Source organism: Bombus impatiens, unplaced genomic scaffold (assembly GCF_000188095.3).
Source record: "Bombus impatiens unplaced genomic scaffold, BIMP_2.2 scf_0548, whole genome shotgun sequence".
In the NCBI taxonomy this organism is placed as follows: domain Eukaryota; kingdom Metazoa; phylum Arthropoda; class Insecta; order Hymenoptera; family Apidae; genus Bombus; species Bombus impatiens.
The window spans coordinates 24,958-42,784 of NT_176967.1; the positions used below are offsets into that span (position 1 = coordinate 24,958).

The 17,827-nt window shown below is 37.5% G+C and overlaps 5 protein-coding genes and 1 long non-coding RNA gene across 16 annotated transcripts; 2 read left to right on the top strand and 4 right to left on the bottom strand.

Annotated features, from left to right (window-relative positions):
* LOC100749963 (SAYSvFN domain-containing protein 1) lies at positions 1–1,176 on the bottom strand. The gene is made up of 2 exons (XM_003491420.4): positions 670–1,176; positions 1–465 (listed from the first exon to the last, which is right to left on the bottom strand). Exons 1-2 carry the CDS (start codon positions 835–837, stop codon positions 142–144), a joined length of 492 nt encoding a protein of 163 aa, XP_003491468.1. The 5' UTR covers positions 838–1,176; the 3' UTR covers positions 1–141.
* On the top strand, positions 608–7,971 carry LOC100742069 (L-asparaginase-like). 8 transcript variants are annotated; one of them, XM_033322000.1, is made up of 9 exons: positions 608–734; positions 4,229–4,381; positions 4,476–4,587; positions 4,704–4,818; positions 5,180–5,516; positions 5,949–6,263; positions 6,342–6,646; positions 6,721–6,894; positions 6,967–7,971. In XM_033322000.1, the coding sequence occupies exons 2-9, from the start codon at positions 4,264–4,266 to the stop codon at positions 7,327–7,329; spliced, it is 1,839 nt and encodes a 612-aa protein (XP_033177891.1). In that variant the 5' UTR covers positions 608–734; positions 4,229–4,263; the 3' UTR covers positions 7,330–7,971. The 8 variants fall into 8 exon arrangements, with proteins under 8 accessions (XP_033177891.1, XP_033177893.1, XP_033177892.1 ...); XM_033322002.1 differs by having other exon boundaries at positions 663–734; positions 4,226–4,381; XM_033322001.1 differs by lacking the exon at positions 608–734 and adding an exon at positions 1,750–1,920.
* On the bottom strand, positions 1,959–3,375 carry LOC112213253. The gene is made up of 2 exons (XR_002947149.2): positions 3,236–3,375; positions 1,959–2,456 (listed from the first exon to the last, which is right to left on the bottom strand). It is a non-coding gene; the product is annotated as an uncharacterized LOC112213253 (long non-coding RNA).
* LOC105681070 lies at positions 7,653–8,708 on the bottom strand. Its single transcript, XM_012388406.3, has 4 exons — positions 8,516–8,708; positions 8,244–8,427; positions 8,001–8,172; positions 7,653–7,932 (listed from the first exon to the last, which is right to left on the bottom strand). The coding sequence occupies exons 1-4, from the start codon at positions 8,693–8,695 to the stop codon at positions 7,776–7,778; spliced, it is 693 nt and encodes a 230-aa protein (XP_012243829.1). The 5' UTR covers positions 8,696–8,708; the 3' UTR covers positions 7,653–7,775.
* Positions 8,709–9,653: 945 nt separating this feature from the next.
* LOC100742191 lies at positions 9,654–12,483 on the top strand. Of its 2 annotated transcripts, XM_012388404.3 has the most exons (5): positions 9,657–10,467; positions 10,549–10,634; positions 10,779–10,968; positions 11,034–11,175; positions 11,265–12,483. In XM_012388404.3, exons 2-5 carry the CDS (start codon positions 10,549–10,551, stop codon positions 11,666–11,668), a joined length of 822 nt encoding a protein of 273 aa, XP_012243827.1. In that variant the 5' UTR covers positions 9,657–10,467; the 3' UTR covers positions 11,669–12,483. The 2 variants fall into 2 exon arrangements, with proteins under 2 accessions (XP_003491406.2, XP_012243827.1); XM_003491358.4 differs by having other exon boundaries at positions 9,654–10,634.
* On the bottom strand, positions 11,955–17,549 carry LOC100744667 (transmembrane protein 8B). 3 transcript variants are annotated; one of them, XM_012388393.3, is made up of 6 exons: positions 17,317–17,549; positions 15,278–15,525; positions 14,911–15,188; positions 14,185–14,817; positions 13,268–14,120; positions 13,037–13,199 (listed from the first exon to the last, which is right to left on the bottom strand). In XM_012388393.3, exons 2-6 carry the CDS (start codon positions 15,457–15,459, stop codon positions 13,037–13,039), a joined length of 2,109 nt encoding a protein of 702 aa, XP_012243816.1. In that variant the 5' UTR covers positions 15,460–15,525; positions 17,317–17,549. The 3 variants fall into 3 exon arrangements, with proteins under 3 accessions (XP_012243818.1, XP_012243816.1, XP_003491343.1); XM_003491295.4 differs by lacking the exon at positions 17,317–17,549 and adding an exon at positions 15,742–15,898; XM_012388395.3 differs by lacking the exon at positions 17,317–17,549 and having other exon boundaries at positions 11,955–13,199; positions 15,278–15,459.
* Positions 17,550–17,827: the final 278 nt, after the last annotated feature.

Genomic DNA, 17,827 nt, shown 5'->3' on the forward strand with positions numbered 1-17,827 from the left:
TTTTAGAGTTCCTATTTTTCATTTGCATATCATTATGAATTACACAGACACAAACATTTATACACATACAAGTGAGTACAAAATATGTATTATTTTTACCTGTGATAAATTAGATCAATTTAAATGTTCTACAACTTTAAATTAATGTATGTTTCCTATGCCATATCTTATTTCTCTCTCAAATTGAGAAGCATCAAGTGTTCCTTCGATAGCTTTGCAATTTGGATTAAATACAGAATAGGCACTAAGTTCACCCGACTTTTTTGGTTTAGATCGAGTATTTAGACAAATAAATATTAATGTAGACAAAATAAAATATACTGCTCCAAATTCATATTGAATCGCAATTATATACAAGGTACCCCATAAAAGAAAATACAGTAGATATGTCACTATTCTTAGCATTGTACATTGTGATTGGTCTACACTGTCATCTGAACAGGTACTTTCCGCATCCTGGTCATCCTGCAAACTTTTCATCCTTAATCATACTGATTTATTGTATAAATTTTACAATAAATATTATTTCTTATGTAACAAACGTATTTATTATAATATCCTCCAATATTATTCACTATATAAAAGAACATCCATAACTGGATGGAGAGTCATAATCATTGTCATAACATTTACAGTATCTTACATGTGTCACACGTAACATAACCTTACCTTGATATCGGATTTTAACGGTGCTGCCACCGAAGAATCTTCAGCTGATTTATTTCCATTCCACGGTAGGACAGTTTTTATCACATTCTTAATAGATTCTATCATTTCTTCCCTTCGTTTACGACGTCTATAAGCTTCGAGTCTCTCTTTTATGTCACTTTGAACCATATTGAACGTAACCGTCTTCTTCTATCAGAAGTACATTGCGTTATATTTATTCATAACTCGGTATACTTTACGATATAAGTGATATAACAAAATAACAATCATTTTGCAAATGATTGGTCACTTATCGCAGCTGTATTATTTGCACATCTTATTATTGGTCGATATGTACATGATGTATACATACTACATACATATAAACTGTCATTAATATGCTATTAAAGGTTAATTGAATGAAGTTTGTCCAATATATGTACATATATTTGAACAATTTATTATGTATAGTAGAACAAGCCGATATTATGTTAAACAATATGATTTTACAAGGAAGATAGGTTAACAAATATTTTTATTAAAATAGTACTAATGGCGAATCAAGCCAAATGCGCAACACAATCTGATTCTATTGACGTTAAATTACTCAATGTATTAGATACTCGGTTACTCGGTGGTGCCGTTGATTTTGGATCTTCTTTCATCATCTCCGGGATTTTGGCGATCATATTTAGAACTATGATTGCTCCGGTTGAAAGGGTTAAATTGATTTTACAGACACAGGCGAGTAGCCATCAAATAGGACATGCGAAACGATCCGCATACTCTGGCGTTTTAAATGCACTTATTAGAATACCTAAGGAACAGGGGTTCCTGTCTCTTTGGCGCGGAAATGTTGTCAATATTTGTCGATATTTTCCAGCCCAAGCAATTAATTTTTCCTTTTACAATATATACTACGGAATGTTCCAAAAAGTTTGTCCGATAGATTATTAATAAGAATACTTTTTTAAATATAATTTTGCGCGCGTAAACATCAAATAGTGTTACGTAGATGATCGAATCGAAGAATTACAGTCACATCGTTTTGCCATTCATGACCGGTGGTGCCGTCGGTTTAACATCCTGTGCGGTTCTCTACCCCCTTCATTTCTGCAATACTCGAATAACCGTAGATGTTGGCGACAGCAAGATAGTTAAGAGGGAGTTTTACGGATTCAGTGACTGCATATGCAAAATTTACAAAAACGACGGTTTAAAAGGATTATATCAAGGACTGTCTGTCTCGATTTGCGGGCTATTTTTATACAGGTTTGGAGTATTTAACAATAATTGTATCAATTGATTAATCAATCTCAAAAGTATTGACCGTCTATTGAACGAATTTATACATTTAAATATTTCAACTTGATTCTTTATTTCTTACATTATACACTAGGTGCCCTGTATTTTACAAAACTCAACCTACGATTATTTTTGATTCTATCAACAAATAAGTGTTTGACGATAGATGAAAGGACAACATACAAATAGATATCGTGACAATAAAAATTTATTTATAACCTCATAGTGTGGTGATGCGAATAAAAAATTTTAAATGCATTTTGTAGGTCCATTTACTTTGGTCTTTATGCAACTGGTAAACGAACATATTTGAACAATTATGCAACAGATCATGACACAATGAACGTACCATTCTTTATGTCCTTGGCCCTTGCTCAATTATCTTCTTGGATCGCGACAATTGTGTCCTATCCCTTCGACACAACGTCTAGACAAAAAATGCTTTGGAGCGGCCGTGGTTCGAGAAGTTTCGTGTCAGTGCGACACGTGGTCAGTAAAAAATTCTGAAACAATTTTAATGAGAATTTTAAAGTTTCGTTTACTGAGTGCGACTATCCAATACTCCGTCAGATCACTACTATCATAGAAAAAGATGGTCCAATTGGTTTTTATAGAGGCTTAACTGCTAACTTAATGAGTACTCTTTGTGGATCTTTACTTCTGGTTACATACGATATAGTTAAGCTACGTTTTGATCAGTTAATGGAGTCGAAGGTATTCTGTTTGTAAACTATTTGTTATTTTAAAAGTCTACATTTAAAAAATTGCATTTTTTAGAATACTAAATCCGAAACTTAAAAATTGTTAAGAAGCTTAAATGTTTAGCAAATGTCAATACAAAAGTAAATTTAAGATGGTACATTATTGGATTATACTTATACACATAAACGGTAATAGTTTATACAAATAAATTCTGAAAAAAATAAACCAGTGTAAAAAATAGTTTATAATAATTCATAGAATTTGTTTATACGCCTACTTAGAATTTACTACACGATAGTATCAGTGTTTGTTAGGAAAATTTTGTACAAGTAATACATAATTTTCTATGAGTCGAAGATTACAAACAGAAATTGCCAAATGCAAAATGATGCAACGTTGTGAATCCAAGAATGTGTAACTGGCATTATCTAAAGCACGCGTATTGAGTTAGGTTAAATAAAAATTACTTATGCTAGATAGATCGTAGACAGTATAATAGTCACGTTCATGCATTAAATGCATTTTTCCAGTTTCAAGCAATCTTTCAAACTCTATGCTCTTGACCGTGAAAAATGCGTACTTTGAACGAACTAATCCTCGGCGGTTTCTGTTTTATATCTTGAATAACCTCCATATTTTATATCGGTTGGGAAAGTATATACATGTATTGAGATCTCGATCTGCGTATAATCGCTAAAAATTATATAACAAATCGCTCCTTACAGAAACTTCGTAGTGTCATAGTAATATTCTATCGTGACACATAGAGCGCTCACGGTAGAATCAGTTACAAACATACTAAGTGTTGCGTGTCCATACATCCAGATGGTGCGTGTCCATACATCCGAAGAGGTGACCTAGACTTCTGTTTACTCTACCCTGAGTGCATCAAGGGTAAGACTGGGAAGTAGGCAGTGCGAATAAAACAGAATAAATAGAGTCTAATAAGCATAGAGATATAAAGATAGAGTACGCGGGTCATACGTGATTGTGTAAGTGGATGCAATATGGGAATAAAAAGAGAACGCTGCATAGAGGGTGTTGTCTAATCAACCTGCACACTGATGTCGCTAGCTGATCGGTGTTATGCTTACATATTTACTATACGAATGCGTATGCGTTATTATACAAAGGCACAAGATGTCTCTATGCAATGTTCTTTTTCTATTCTTATATCGCTTTTTCAGCTCGTTCACGAACTCTATTTTTATACCTTTATGGTAATGAGATATTGTAGAATCAGGTTTATTACTCCTCATCACATTTTACATATTTCTTTAGTTTAGTTAAAAATTATTCGTCAAATATAGTTGCGTTTGGTATCGTTTTGATTGTACGATTGTCAATAATCCGATTAAGGAATTCTCCTAACAGTATAATAAAAAATTAAAAAAGATTATATTTTTCCTATTCCGGTAATTCGTTATCGGCTTGAATTACAATACATCGATGAAAATCATTGATAACATAGAACCTCGAGCCATGAATTCCAAGAATTGATGGAGATAACCTTATAGGGGGGGGCAAGTTCGTTGCATATGCATATATCTACACATTGTTGTGTATATAGTAGTTGCAGAATCACGTTGGCAATCACAAGAAAAGAGGATGGAGCACCTTAGAAACAATAGTTCTGGTTCTTTGGCCATTGAAAGTGTCCGTGAAAGTCGTGTGCTCGTTCTTTATACCGGCGGTACCATTGGAATGATTAGAAATGAAGATGGAGGTAATACGTTTCTCTTTCTCTTTCACGTGAAATTATGATTGAAATGGTTGTCGTTAAAACTGTGAAGATAATACGATTTATTATCTTACTATAGTTCTCGTCCCTAAAGCGAACGCTTTCGTGAAAAAACTGCGAAATTATCCACACATTTACGATCGAGAATACGCGGAAAAACGATTCGGATTGATGGGGCCGCTTGTACTTCCGTAAGTGCATAATCGATCTAGCGATTGAAAAAAGAAGAAGTTAATAATCCTGATAAATTCGTAACGATACCTGACCAACTAATAGGTATTTATTTTTATTTGGTTTTTCTTTAAAGAATGACTGCGACAGACAGCAAACGTGTCATTTATAACGTATTGGAATATTCGCCACTCTGTGATTCTAGTAACATGACAATGGACGATTGGATTCGTATTGCCCATGATATCAAGGTAACTCCTACTATGCAAGTATACATAGTTGGAGATGTTATATGTATGGTTTAATCAGATATATACATATATTCATAAGACCTCTTTGGGGAATGTATGCAAAGAAATGAGAGAAACATGAAAGCACGTAAATAACGTTAGAACATAGCGTAGAGATTTTTCCGATACCGCAATTACGCTCATTAAAGTGCTTGAAATACTATTAATATCTCTTCTTTCGGAAATAAATACTTTAAATACCGGATATTTTTAGAAATAAATTTTATTTTATTGTAAACTGTAGACAAAGAGTTCCGAAAGAGAAATAACTAACTAACTAATTAAATAAGCTTTACACTCAACAGGATATTTGCTGTTCTAGCAAGCTTACGAACGTTTCGACGGATTCGTAATTCTACATGGGACAGACACGTTAAGTTACACGGCATCTGCTCTATCTTTTATGCTCGAATCTTTGGGCAAAATAGTTATTTTAACTGGCTCTCAAGTCCCAATTTTCGACAGCAGAAGCGACGGTTTGGATAACTTCCTGTCATCCCTAATAATAGCTGCAAATTACAACATACCGGAAGTATGTGTATACTTTGGAACAAACTTGATGAGAGGAAATCGTACCTGTAAAATATCGGCCACTTCGTTCGAGGCGTTCGATTCACCGAATTTTCCACCGTTGGCTAAGGCCAACATCACGATAGAAGGTTAGCAGTTGACCCAATTACAGGATACAATTCGCTTAATTGACTGTGGTTTTGTTCGTTTCGTGCAATCTTCTTCCACGAGATATTCTTTTGTCCGTTAAATGGAACTCTAAATGCAAATCGATACATGCAATAATAGCGTAATACGTACCAGATGATATTACAATTCTATGACGTTCGAAGATTCTTATCAGGAATCTATATTTGGAAACTGGTAGTTACATTAGCATTATCATATAAAATAACGTGTTCGTATATGTTAATTTATTGAGATATGCACGTGTTAAACTTCTTTACAAACTACTGTTACAATATTGAAAATGTAGTTAAAGAGAACATACATAACGTGTACAATTGTAGTTTAAGAATGTCTTTAATATGTGCCGTTTTATCAGCGTCACTGTAATGTCCATATATGTATGTGCATTGTAGTGGATTATCGGGCAATATTCCGACCATTTACGTTGGAAAAGTTTCACGTATACGCGTCCTTGAATAGAAATGTTGGATTGCTACGGATATTTCCAAGTATGACTACGCACTTGGTAAGGGCATTTCTACAGCCCCCGATCGAAGGTGTGGTGTTACAGTCTTATGGAGCAGGGAACGTGCCCACGAACCGAGAGGATATAATTAAAGAATTGTCCGCAGCTACAAAACGCGGAGTCATCATCGTCAATATTACACAATGCGCGACAGGCTGCGTTAAGAATTCATACGCACCTGGAAAACTTCTCGAGGATGCTGGTACATTTAAAATTATGTTAAAAATTCGCGATTCAAAAATTGAATCAGATCTAAATACAAAAGTTTAAAAATTTACAGGCGTAATATCGGGTTCTGATATGACACCAGAAGCTACGTTGACTAAACTCGCTTACGTATTATCGAAGAAAGAATGGGATTTACAAACGAAGCGTCAAATGATGCAGACGAATCTCCGAGGAGAATTAACTGCTCAACGACCGCCGTATCTCGAGGATATAGATCTCGTGGAGGCGGTTGCCAGATCTCTGAGACTTTCTTCAACGGCGGAACGTCAAGAATTGGGATCGATTCTTTTCCCTGCGATGTTGAACGCTGCCGTGAGGAGCCGCGATGTCGTGAAACTCGAAATCTTGAAAGGATACGTAAGTATATGTAATTAAGCCATTCATACGACATTCAATTTCTTTTCTCAAAGTAGTTTATACTTTTCGACTAGGGTGCAGATATATCGCAACAAAACGCAGATGGTCGGACGGCATTGCATATTGCTTGCTGCGAAGGTGATTTAAAAGTCGTCCACTGTCTTTTACGAATGGGTGCGAACGTTCACATCAAAGATCGATTTAACCGTACACCACTTACCGACGCGATAGAGTTCGATCATCACGAGGTATAATATCACTCGAACCTTGTATTTCGCATTTATTCCATTTCATGTCCCATTTCCATTTCGATTTTCCAGATCATTAATATTCTAATACATAATGGTGCACACTTACACGGAAGCGCATATATAATAGGGGAGAAAATGTGTGCCGCTGCAGCCGTTGGAAACGTGAAACGTTTAACGTCGTATCAATTAGCGAACGCAGACCTTTCGCAGAAGGATTTTTCTGGGAGGACACCCTTGCATTTCGCAGCGCTACATAATAACACACAAGCTGTTCAATTCTTATTGGATCATAACGTGGAGACGGAATGTTTCGATAAAACGGAACAATCGCCGCACGATCTTGCTAAAGCGTCGGGTTCCGCAGATGCGGCGAGATTGTTGTCACCGTTTTATTCCCCGAACTCGCTAGTTACGGAGGAAACTTCGAGATGAAAGTGAAACGACCGCTGGTCCGTAGCTATAATCACACAGTTTTACACAAGAAATCACATCAGACTAAAAATAAAACCCGTGTATCTACGTTAAGTGGAATAGTATAAAATGGACATCTGTTCAACTATCTTTGTATTGTATTCGCGTCCTAGTTGAAATAATACGATTGCGAAGACGGCGGACCACGTAAATACGTTAATTTGTCGCAGAAGAGTCGTTAAGCATTTCATACAATAGTTAACGAAAAGTGAAAGTCTAAAGAGACGGTGATTATGACTGGATCACGCAGCAGTGCACGCGAAAAATATTTCGCGCAGGATAATAACGTATTTCCTTGAGCGTGGTAAAGTGTGAGTTTGAAGTGTGAAAAGCCGATGTTCCTTCATTTTTGTACATAAATATTCCCTTCTGTATTTGTACAGTAATAGAGAGTATGCGTTACATCATCACACTATCCCAAGCTCGTCCATTACGCTTTTTAAAAGCTTCGGCGTTATTAAACAATCCTTATAAATGTAAGCGCAATTATGATTTCCCTTTCGTCCGGTAATTACAGCATCTTGAATGATCGTACCATTTGTAACATCTTTGAACCAGCTGTGACTGTTGATAAATCAATTTAAAACATCCTCGTAATATCAAGTTTCTGAGTGTTCTCTCTCTAATCTTACCTTGATAATCCATCGATTATTTTATCTGTACTCGTTGGATTCTCCGAATTCGCGGCTACTGAGACGATCGAACAAACGATACGTTGCATGCACGAAACCACGTAATCGTTGCCGAACATCATTTCATTAATTGCGTTCCCTATATGTAACCATTGTCCATTATCCGTCGAGCCTAACGTTATATACGATAAGAGAAGAAAAAACTATTAATGAATATAGAGAATTATAGTATCATTTACTTACGATAATTATACTGTGGATGCGCTTTCGAGAATAATGGCGAAACTACTCTAAACAGGGTGGCCATTAATCCAACAATTCCAAGGCTTTTCGTGTTAACGTTAAACAACGATGGAAATTCACCATTCTCCCCTATTTTATGTTCGAACGGTATCGAAAGGAAAGGAATAGTTACAGCCCAATCAATCTGTGACGATTATTATTATTACAAATAAGAAGACTTTTTATCTGAATCGAGTGAAAGTTAACGATTACCCGAATTTTCTGAAACTTACACGAAATTCTTCTTGTTCCGAATCGAACGAGATCAACCCACCATTTGGATGCTTTCCAAATATCTTACTGTGTGTCCTCGACGTTTTTGCCTTTCCATTAACGTTATTCTTTGGTTCAGAAAGGTGCAGCAGACAACATAGCGATAACAATATAACGTAGTATTCGAACGAATTTCTCATGATTTTTATCGTTCTACTAAAAAAAAAAAAAAAAAAAAAAAAAAAAAAAAAAAAAAAAAAAAAAAAAAAAAAAAAAAAAAAAAAAAAAAAAAAAAAAAAAAAAAAAAAAAAAAAAAAAAAAAAAAAAAAAAAAAAAAAAAAAAAAAAAAAAAAAAAAAAAAAAAAAAAAAAAAAAAAAAAAAAAAAAAAAAAAAAAAAAAAAAAAAAAAAAAAAAAAAAAAAAAAAAAAAAAAAAAAAAAAAAAAAAAAAAAAAAAAAAAAAAAAAAAAAAAAAAAAAAAAAAAAAAAAAAAAAAAAAAAAAAAAAAAAAAAAAAAAAAAAAAAAAAAAAAAAAAAAAAAAAAAAAAAAAAAAAAAAAAAAAAAAAAAAAAAAAAAAAAAAAAAAAAAAAAAAAAAAAAAAAAAAAAAAAAAAAAAAAAAAAAAAAAAAAAAAAAAAAAAAAAAAAAAAAAAAAAAAAAAAAAAAAAAAAAAAAAAAAAAAAAAAAAAAAAAAAAAAAAAAAAATTGAGCTGTAAAAACTGGTGCTGCTGCAGCTAATTGAAGCAAATTACCAGTGGTAGAGAATTTTTGTTATACTTAGGATAGATCTGTGGTGGCTAGTAAATCGACTAATTGGTACGAACACAGGAATACGTGTGAGCAATCCTTGATCTCTGCTGGCAGTTTTTGTACAGAAGCTAGCCCACTCTTGACAGGTAGGAAGCTCTATTCCGACGAGCGGAATTAACGAACCTAAGAGAGAATTCTGGTTAAATTACTGTACCGAAACAACGTCACCGCAGCTGTTACGCCGCTCATCGTCACGCCTAATTCCGCAAATTCGCGCGAGTCCACGTTTCGTAATTACATATTCCCTCGTATTTCGTTATTTTCGCTAAGGCTAGTCTAGTTTAAGGATCTTCCACATACATTGCACGATACAACGTGCCACACGCGCGCAGAAATATTTTCGTCGATCGAGCGTTGTTTCATTAAAATTAAAACGAAACACAGCAGGATAACGATCGAGAGACACTGGCAATACTTGTTTAATTTATGTGCGCATTCATATGTGAGGTTTGTCAGTGCACGCATACGAGCCTCGACTTTCGTGAATTTTCCAGAGCAACCTGCAGAACGAATTCCTCGTCTTAAAATCAGGTAGACGGCGAACGCATGGTCGCGAAACCTGCATATGGCGTTTCAATTTCACGAAGTTTCTGCAGCCTTCTTACGAACAAAAATGCCCTTTCCCATTTCATTTACGAAATTGCTGCTGGATTATCGCCATCGTCGATCGTTGTCACGGACTTTGATTGACTGAAATAAAATCTATGTACCAAAATGGTTTTATTACAACAACGATTACGATAAACAACGTCTTATTTTCCGCAATGTAACATCGCGTAGTCGATTGTTTCTAAAGAAATCGTCATAGACCTAGGAAGAGGTGGGCGAACGCGTTAACAGATGCTTATCGATCTTGCGAAAGATAAATTATTTCAGGCTCGACAACAATGCCGTTGCGAGTGATTCGTAGCGACAGTTTAGCGTATCGCTGCTTCTTCAGAAGACACGAGCGGGTCACGGACCGTGATAGCGTCCCATGGAAATCTAACAATGAAAGCGAAACCACCGGCTCCAATTATGTCCATGGTTTGTCATGTCGTGACGATTCGGAGTAGGTGCATGACTATATATGCCAGGGACAATGTTCGTGTCGCCCAGTTTCTTCAGAGCCAAACGATACAACACAGCCACGAGGACTAATTTATTTTTCACGTTCCACGGAGGTATGCTTCGTAGAGGTAGCAAATTCGCGAAAGAAAATGTTCACTGTGAATAACATCTTGTTTGAAATCTTTTTGTCGCAGATGTCGTTTAATTTCCGGAATCCTGTCCTGCTCTTGTTATCTTTGACGGCGATCGTCGGAGGCAACCCCAAGTTTGACGATGGAGGGTAAGATTCTTGCTAAGTTCTGTAGTGGTTATACGAAGACACTTCTTACTCAAACGGCTTTTCCAAGCTCGTTTCGAACTTTTTATCTCCTCATTCTTCGTCGAGTAATAATTCTCACGACTGAGCGAAACAAATCGTAAACAGGTTCATACCGAGTTCCATGATCTATCTGGAAAAGAACGCAAAGTCCCAAGATCAGATAGCTATGCCTTCCGAGCCAAGGCTACGCAGTGAGACATCGACAAAGCGGAGTGACGTGGACAACGACGTGGATATTACGGACCGTAGCCAAGAACCTCGATTTGGTTTCACGAACCTTGGTAGCACAGGAAGCGTAAGCAATCTTCGTTGAATCTGATCTTTATCGTCGATATTTAAGTAACATAGACATCGACACAGGGTTACGGAGTATCAACGTATGCACCGGCGAAGATAGACTTGGGAGGATTGTTCTTGGGCGCCATCATAGGGATAGGTTCCATCCTCATCATACCTAAACTACTCTACATTCTATCTGGCACTTACGGCCATTATGCAAGAAGTAAATTACTTAAAGCTTTGTTTAAAAGAAAGGAAGATAAGAAAAACCATGAATTTCGCTTTAATACAAAATAATCGTCTCTATCGTAGGCGAGGAGAGTGGCTTCTCTCAAATCATGACAAGAATGGACGACGTTCTGGCTCGTCACGGTATCGACACGACATCCTGCATGCAACGAGCCGTCTGTACTTATTCGCAACAGGCCTCCTCCTCGGTGAAAGAGGCCAATAAGCTAAGCGACGATGAGAAGGCCTCGTCGTTCGATCGCGTGATCGATACGATCACGACGAATCAGATTTTCCGAACGGCCATGGAAGGAACCGCGATACAGGAAGCGGTGGAAGCAGGGAGAGCCGGTCGAAATTGTTCGCGGACTTATTCACATTGCGGATTTTCCATGGAAACGATACTGTCTTTATTATCGAACGTAATTACCACTGTCGCCGCAGTTAATACAGGAACCACGACGCCCACAGGAAATGGGACGTTATAATCGCTAAGAGTGAAAATTTCTGATTACGCGGTAAAATATCCCGCTACGATTCTCGGACATTGAAGCGTAATGGAAATGTAGTCGTCTTTAGGTAAAGTTGAACAGGATAGTAGCGAAGAATACATTAGCGCCATATGATAAAACGTATATCATATTATACGGTTTGATTTACGTAATTGAGTAGTCATTTATCATAAATACGATCAGTTCCTCGTGATGCGATTGAAATATTATTCGTAAATGGAATTAGTCGCAAGTATCTTTTAACAAATAAAAAAGGAACAAATTGCAACAATTTCCTTTTACGTTTATTTGGTCTTATACGCATGCGAACCGAGAAAAGTGAAATTGTTCCCGCGTAATATGACGAAGTTGCTAGTTCGCGCAGTTTGGCGTGTAACGCGACGACTTTCCTTCGACGTAGACACTTATTCTTTACACAATCCTCGTGTAAAGCAAACAGGACCTTATGTAATTACATAGCGTGACGATCTGTTATTTTTTAGTGTGAACACGATGTACAACGTTGTACGCTATTTTAAAGGTTTTACGATCTTCGATGTAAATACGATAATCCTTTAGAGCGTACATAAATATAGAATTTTTCCATTAAAATGCATGAGTCGCGTGCGAGGTGTTGATTCCTAAGAGAATTAAAATGAACTTTGTCAAATTAACGTGAAATATCGAACCGTCGATATTCGAATTGGAACTTAAGCCCCCAAGGTAGTTCTCGAGGAATTCGTTCTTAATTACAGATTATACAGCACTATGATATATTCACGTTAGTAAAGTGCAGTTTCGCTTTTACAGAAAAGATATTGGAAATTGTCTGTTATACTCTGCACATGTAATTATATGTACATATCCTAGAAGTTCTTTGGTCCTTAGCAAAATACATAAATCTTCGTTGAACGCATTGTTAAAGCTATGTAATTTAGTTGACATTAATAAATTCAACAAACACAAGCAATCAAGCTTAATGTCGTTTGAATAATCCTATTCTGGAACGTATCTTAATCGTGATATAAAAACATGTTTGGAGCTTCTTAATTATGCAAATATAACGATAGACAACATTGAAGCAATTAACATTGCCGTGAATTTCGTATTGTTTCACAAAGTACATTCAGTAGCTGAATAGTTACCTATCTTATGAACATTATCTGATTTTTACAAGAATAAGATTTTTGGTAATTACAATAATATGCTCGATGTACCGTCGTCTACGAGCACTTTCGACTGCTAGAAATATCTTTTTGTACCTGATTCTTTCATTAAATTGGCAATGAGATTTTCTTTTCTAGACAATAACACTTTTCAATAACTTTCACTTGGTAAATATAAGAGAAGATTTTTATATAACGATCATTTCATGTACTGTCGCTTTGGTAGAAGGAGTATAGCTCCTATAGCGACACACACGTGCCACATACTGTGCACAATATAGTAATTCTTTCTTGTCTGCAGAAAAGCGTAACAGATAAGACCGAGGGAGACTAGAAGGAGACCAGCCGGAAAATAAATGCTTCTGTAAATGAAAACAAATTTCACTTAAAACTAATCTCCTTTATAAATTTCTTAAAACGTTCTACTCACCTGTAGGGACGCGATGGATAACGAACCGTACCCCTTCTTTTGCATCTCATGCCCCAGGACAAACCGATCAGTGCAGAGCCCGTTATGGCTGGCAGGAGAAACACCCATAGAGCTGTACGATCCATTTCGGCGCTCATGGCGAGAATAACAGCACCGGTTATTTGACAAAAAGCAGTGAGCTTTGGACCAAACGAAGCCATTGCTACCAACGTCACCCAAATGGACAGAAGGGCGTTGAAGAAGTCACAGAATTGTAAAACGCCCAGTCTCATGATGCATATGCCGTACACATCGTCTCCAGCTTCGCAGGCATGATAGAACGTCGAGAAAAACATGACAGCGGCGTAAACCATCGCCTCCGTAAAATACTCTCTACGCACGGCCACGTAAACGGAGCCGATAAATGCAAGGTTGCTGATCGTTAGCCATAGTACGTGGATTATTACGTCGCTATTGTCGAGAACATAAGTGTCATCCGCACAATCGAAGCCTCTGTAACCGCCCGAACAATAACACGCGGCGAACACGAAACCGCCGCTCATGTAATGCATGCATTTCCCGTGAGAGTTACAGAGACCTTCGATGCAAGGTAACGAAGAGATACGACTCTCTAATGTGGAGTTACAAGGAATCATGCAGTCACAGTCCTCGCAGGCGGTCCCGTTCAGACAAGTTGCTATACAATGGCAATTTTCTTCTACGCAAAATGCTCTCAGACTTATATGCCAGATTCCTGGCTCCGGGAATGGAACGTGAAGGGTAGCTGGTCCTGTAGAGTTTACGTAAATGTCTGCAGCTGTCGTGTTCTCCATTCGAGTGCAGCCTCCACCGGCAGTGATATTCGAGTAATAACCTGGTAAATCAGGATTTGTTTTAACGACTATATCTCTCTTATTATTCGACTTTCAGTTGCTTACCTAATGAAATGCACGCGACCACGACGACGTTCTTCTTCTCCTTGTCTTTCGCGCCAACTAGTTTCAAACTTAGAGTCAGAGTTCCACCGACGTCGTACACTCGACCGATTTCGAAGCTGAGGACGGACAACGTGTCTGAGGTTAAATTAAACGCCGATGGTTTTGTGGCGTTTCCCTGCAGGTGCTGGTAATCGAAGAGGAAAAAGTCAGGCGAGGACTTTCTCATCAAATCCACCGACTTCACTTGATCCAACTCGTCAGCGGGAGAATTGTCGAGCAACTGTAAGGACACGTTAGAGCCCTCTCCGGAGAGCAACTGGAGGGTAACATAGTGAAACGCCTCCGAATAGGGTTTGAAGAATACCGTGGCGTTTGTAGTATTCATTATCATTCCCGTGATGTGATCCTCCGCAGTCACGTGGACCGCGATCCTGCATTCTTCGCCGCAAGTCGATTTTAATGACAAACTAGAATCCACGAATTCATCGGGTATTAACAACTGCATCACAGCCGAGTCCGAGCTTCCGTTCATATGTACTTCGTACTCGTATTTCGGATCCATTGGCAAGACTATAGAGGCAGATTCCAAAAGCAAGTCCGCATCCAACACTGTATGGCACGATGCTCTAAGTCCTGGAAATAACAATACGTATTTTCAACCGCTATCATCGTGCTAACGTCAATTGATCTTTATATTTTATCTTTTTTTTTTTTTGGATGATCAACCTTGTTGCGTGATCTTTCCGTTATTAGGGTCGCTCCAAGATCGAAACGCAATAGCATACCAATCGCCTGGCGCGGGTGCATCGATTTTTAGCATACATTCATCCCCGTTGCTTTGCATGTTTAGCGAATAATATCGGCGTCTTCCTTTCATAAGTTTCGCCGCGATCTTCGATCCATCTGGCCGCACGAACGGTAAGCTACCAGACTTCAGAAACACGGAAACATTTCTAGCTGAGCATCTACCTATTCCACCAGACTTTTCTTCTTTTGCGGTGAACCTAAAAGAAATAAACAATGTTCATTCATTTTCCATATAGAACAAAGTAATAGTCGAGGCTCGATTCTTTCCGCGCTATTCTAAGTTTACTTGAATCCTGCAGCCACCGTGCAATCCGGAACATTGAAGTGGATAATGGAGATGTGACGATAGGCGTAATAGTCGTTGAGAATATTGTCGGGTCGATGAACAACCCGTTCCAATTTGCTGCACAGACATCGTTGTGTCGCGAAGATCCATGCCAACGAAATAACTAGTACGATATCTCGCATATTATAGATCGCCTCATAACAAGCTACTTCTTCGATGGATCGGAGAAGGTATGTTGTCCTGACAACCTGTGCAGAAAAAATGATATACGTATCGGTAAGAGTTTATTTCCTAACTGGAAGAGCGAGTGTGTTAATAGATGGAATCACAATTTTGCAGAGTCAGATTAAAGATAATGGAGTGGATAAGATTACGCGTGGCCAGTAATCAGTCGCGATATAAATCAGGAAATATTCCAATTCGTGGTAATTCCCGAGCAGGAAATGAAGTAACATGAACTATACCTTAACTGTTGATTTTTACGAGGCTCGTTTCAGACGTTGAAGAAGTTTCGTGCGATACGTGTGATACGCGCGACCAAGTAGGTCAAATACCGTTGCCAATTCCCGCGCTTCCTGCACTTGCAAGACGCGATTGCTTATTTGACTGCGCTTCCGTGCCATGATACAGAATAGCGCTCCTATCGGATTGAAACTCGTCGTCATAGAAATTATAATCTCGAATAATACGAATTTTTTATATTCGGTAGAAATACTTTAATAAGTAATCGAATAAATCCATCGGAAGCGCAGAAATTGAAAGCAATATTTATCGTAGATATAGAAGATATAATATGAATTAAACGATAATACGGTAATGAAAAAAACATAGTGCGAAAATTATCTGGTGACTTATGGACTAGTACCAGAGAATTATTAAGAAAATCGTAGCGAGATACGAATAGAAATTGAGAGATACAGCCGTTCGAATGCTTCGTATACTACTTGAAATAAATTAGCCGAGTATCGTGATAATCGAACGAGTCTGTTAAATAATGTATGAAAAATTGATTTTCTATAACGCGACCACTCACCAATTTGTCTTCAATAGTTAATTGTCGATTCGTTTGCGAGCTCGCTTTTATAATGCATTCGAGTTACTTTTCAGTGAACGCGTTACGATGGATGCGCAAACCGATATTCGATTCTATACGAATAACTTAAGGATCGTATTTCAGTTAGAATCACTTAATATCTACATATACGGTCTAAGGAATAATGCATGGAAAGCTGTTAAGTGGTCGTTTAAAACAATGAAAAGCAGAGATTAATTATCGTGCTTTATGGACTCGATTGGTACGTTATATCTAACTGAATCAAATCTCTGAGAGTAAACGTTATGAACGAATTTAAAATAAATCGGTAATGTAAGATTAACATAGCAGTTTAAAATATATACATATAGCGACACATGTTAACTTTGCTTGCGTGTCAATACGCCTACACGTTTACATCCGATTAACGTAGTCACATATGTTCGTAACGTTCCACACATATTCCATACGGGAACGGGATAGATTACGTTTCAGAAGGGTCGAAGCAATGCCGGCTGCGGCTGGTAAGTCAAGATGGATGAAGTTCAAGCTGTTTATCTTTCCTCAGTACAGCAACAAGTGTCCCTAAACAATTCATTTTAAATCTGTTCGTCTACAGACGAATTTGTCAGATAATCGAAATTAGCGGGCGAGTTCACCGTCGTCGCCAATCGAATATTTTCGACAACGTTAGTAGAGCAACGAGTAACTACGTTACTGGCAGATCAAATTCGATACGTATCACTTGACATTATTATGATAAGATTTTCGAATGCCTACATACACACACACAGCCACAGACACATACACACGCGCACGAGCCAGATGCTTTTAATTTCGCGCTATTTTTATAGTCTAATGTCGTGAGTCTAGGAAGAACCAAGAGTCTTGGTGGAGGAGCTAGAACTTCACTAGACTCGTCGGCCGTTGTATATATCTGCTGGTCGATCATCAATAAGATTAGTCATGCGGTTTCACACGAACACATAAACACGAGAACACGTACCGGATATTCGTAAGAACACGTGGTCGCTTTGACAGCTATCCCTGATCTCACGTGAGAGTACGTTCGTGGCTGCTCAACAGACTGAAAATCCCCGGGAGCTGTTTATTGATCGTTTACTGCAGAAAGATACGCGCTACCATTCACTTGCGCTTACAACAAGGGAACTTGGTATAAATGGTGATTCAATGCATCGAGTGACTCGACGCATTGACTCGGTGATTTTACTAAACTAAATAATACCCAAAGATAAAGAGAGAATTCTCAGTGAACCATGATTCCCCTTAATCGGACACTTAATAGAGAATTGAGACGGGCAACGGCGCAGCTCCAGCACGTGGGTCGATCAGCTGAGCGTACCACGCTCACTCCAAATCTTTTAAAGCAGCCAGACATCGTGGGTGTTTATACAGCATTCCTTTTTTATCATAGTAGCGTAATATCTTTTCTTTTATAAAATCGTTTTATTGGGATGTAGTTATTTTTTAATAAAAAAATATTCAGAAAAATAAAA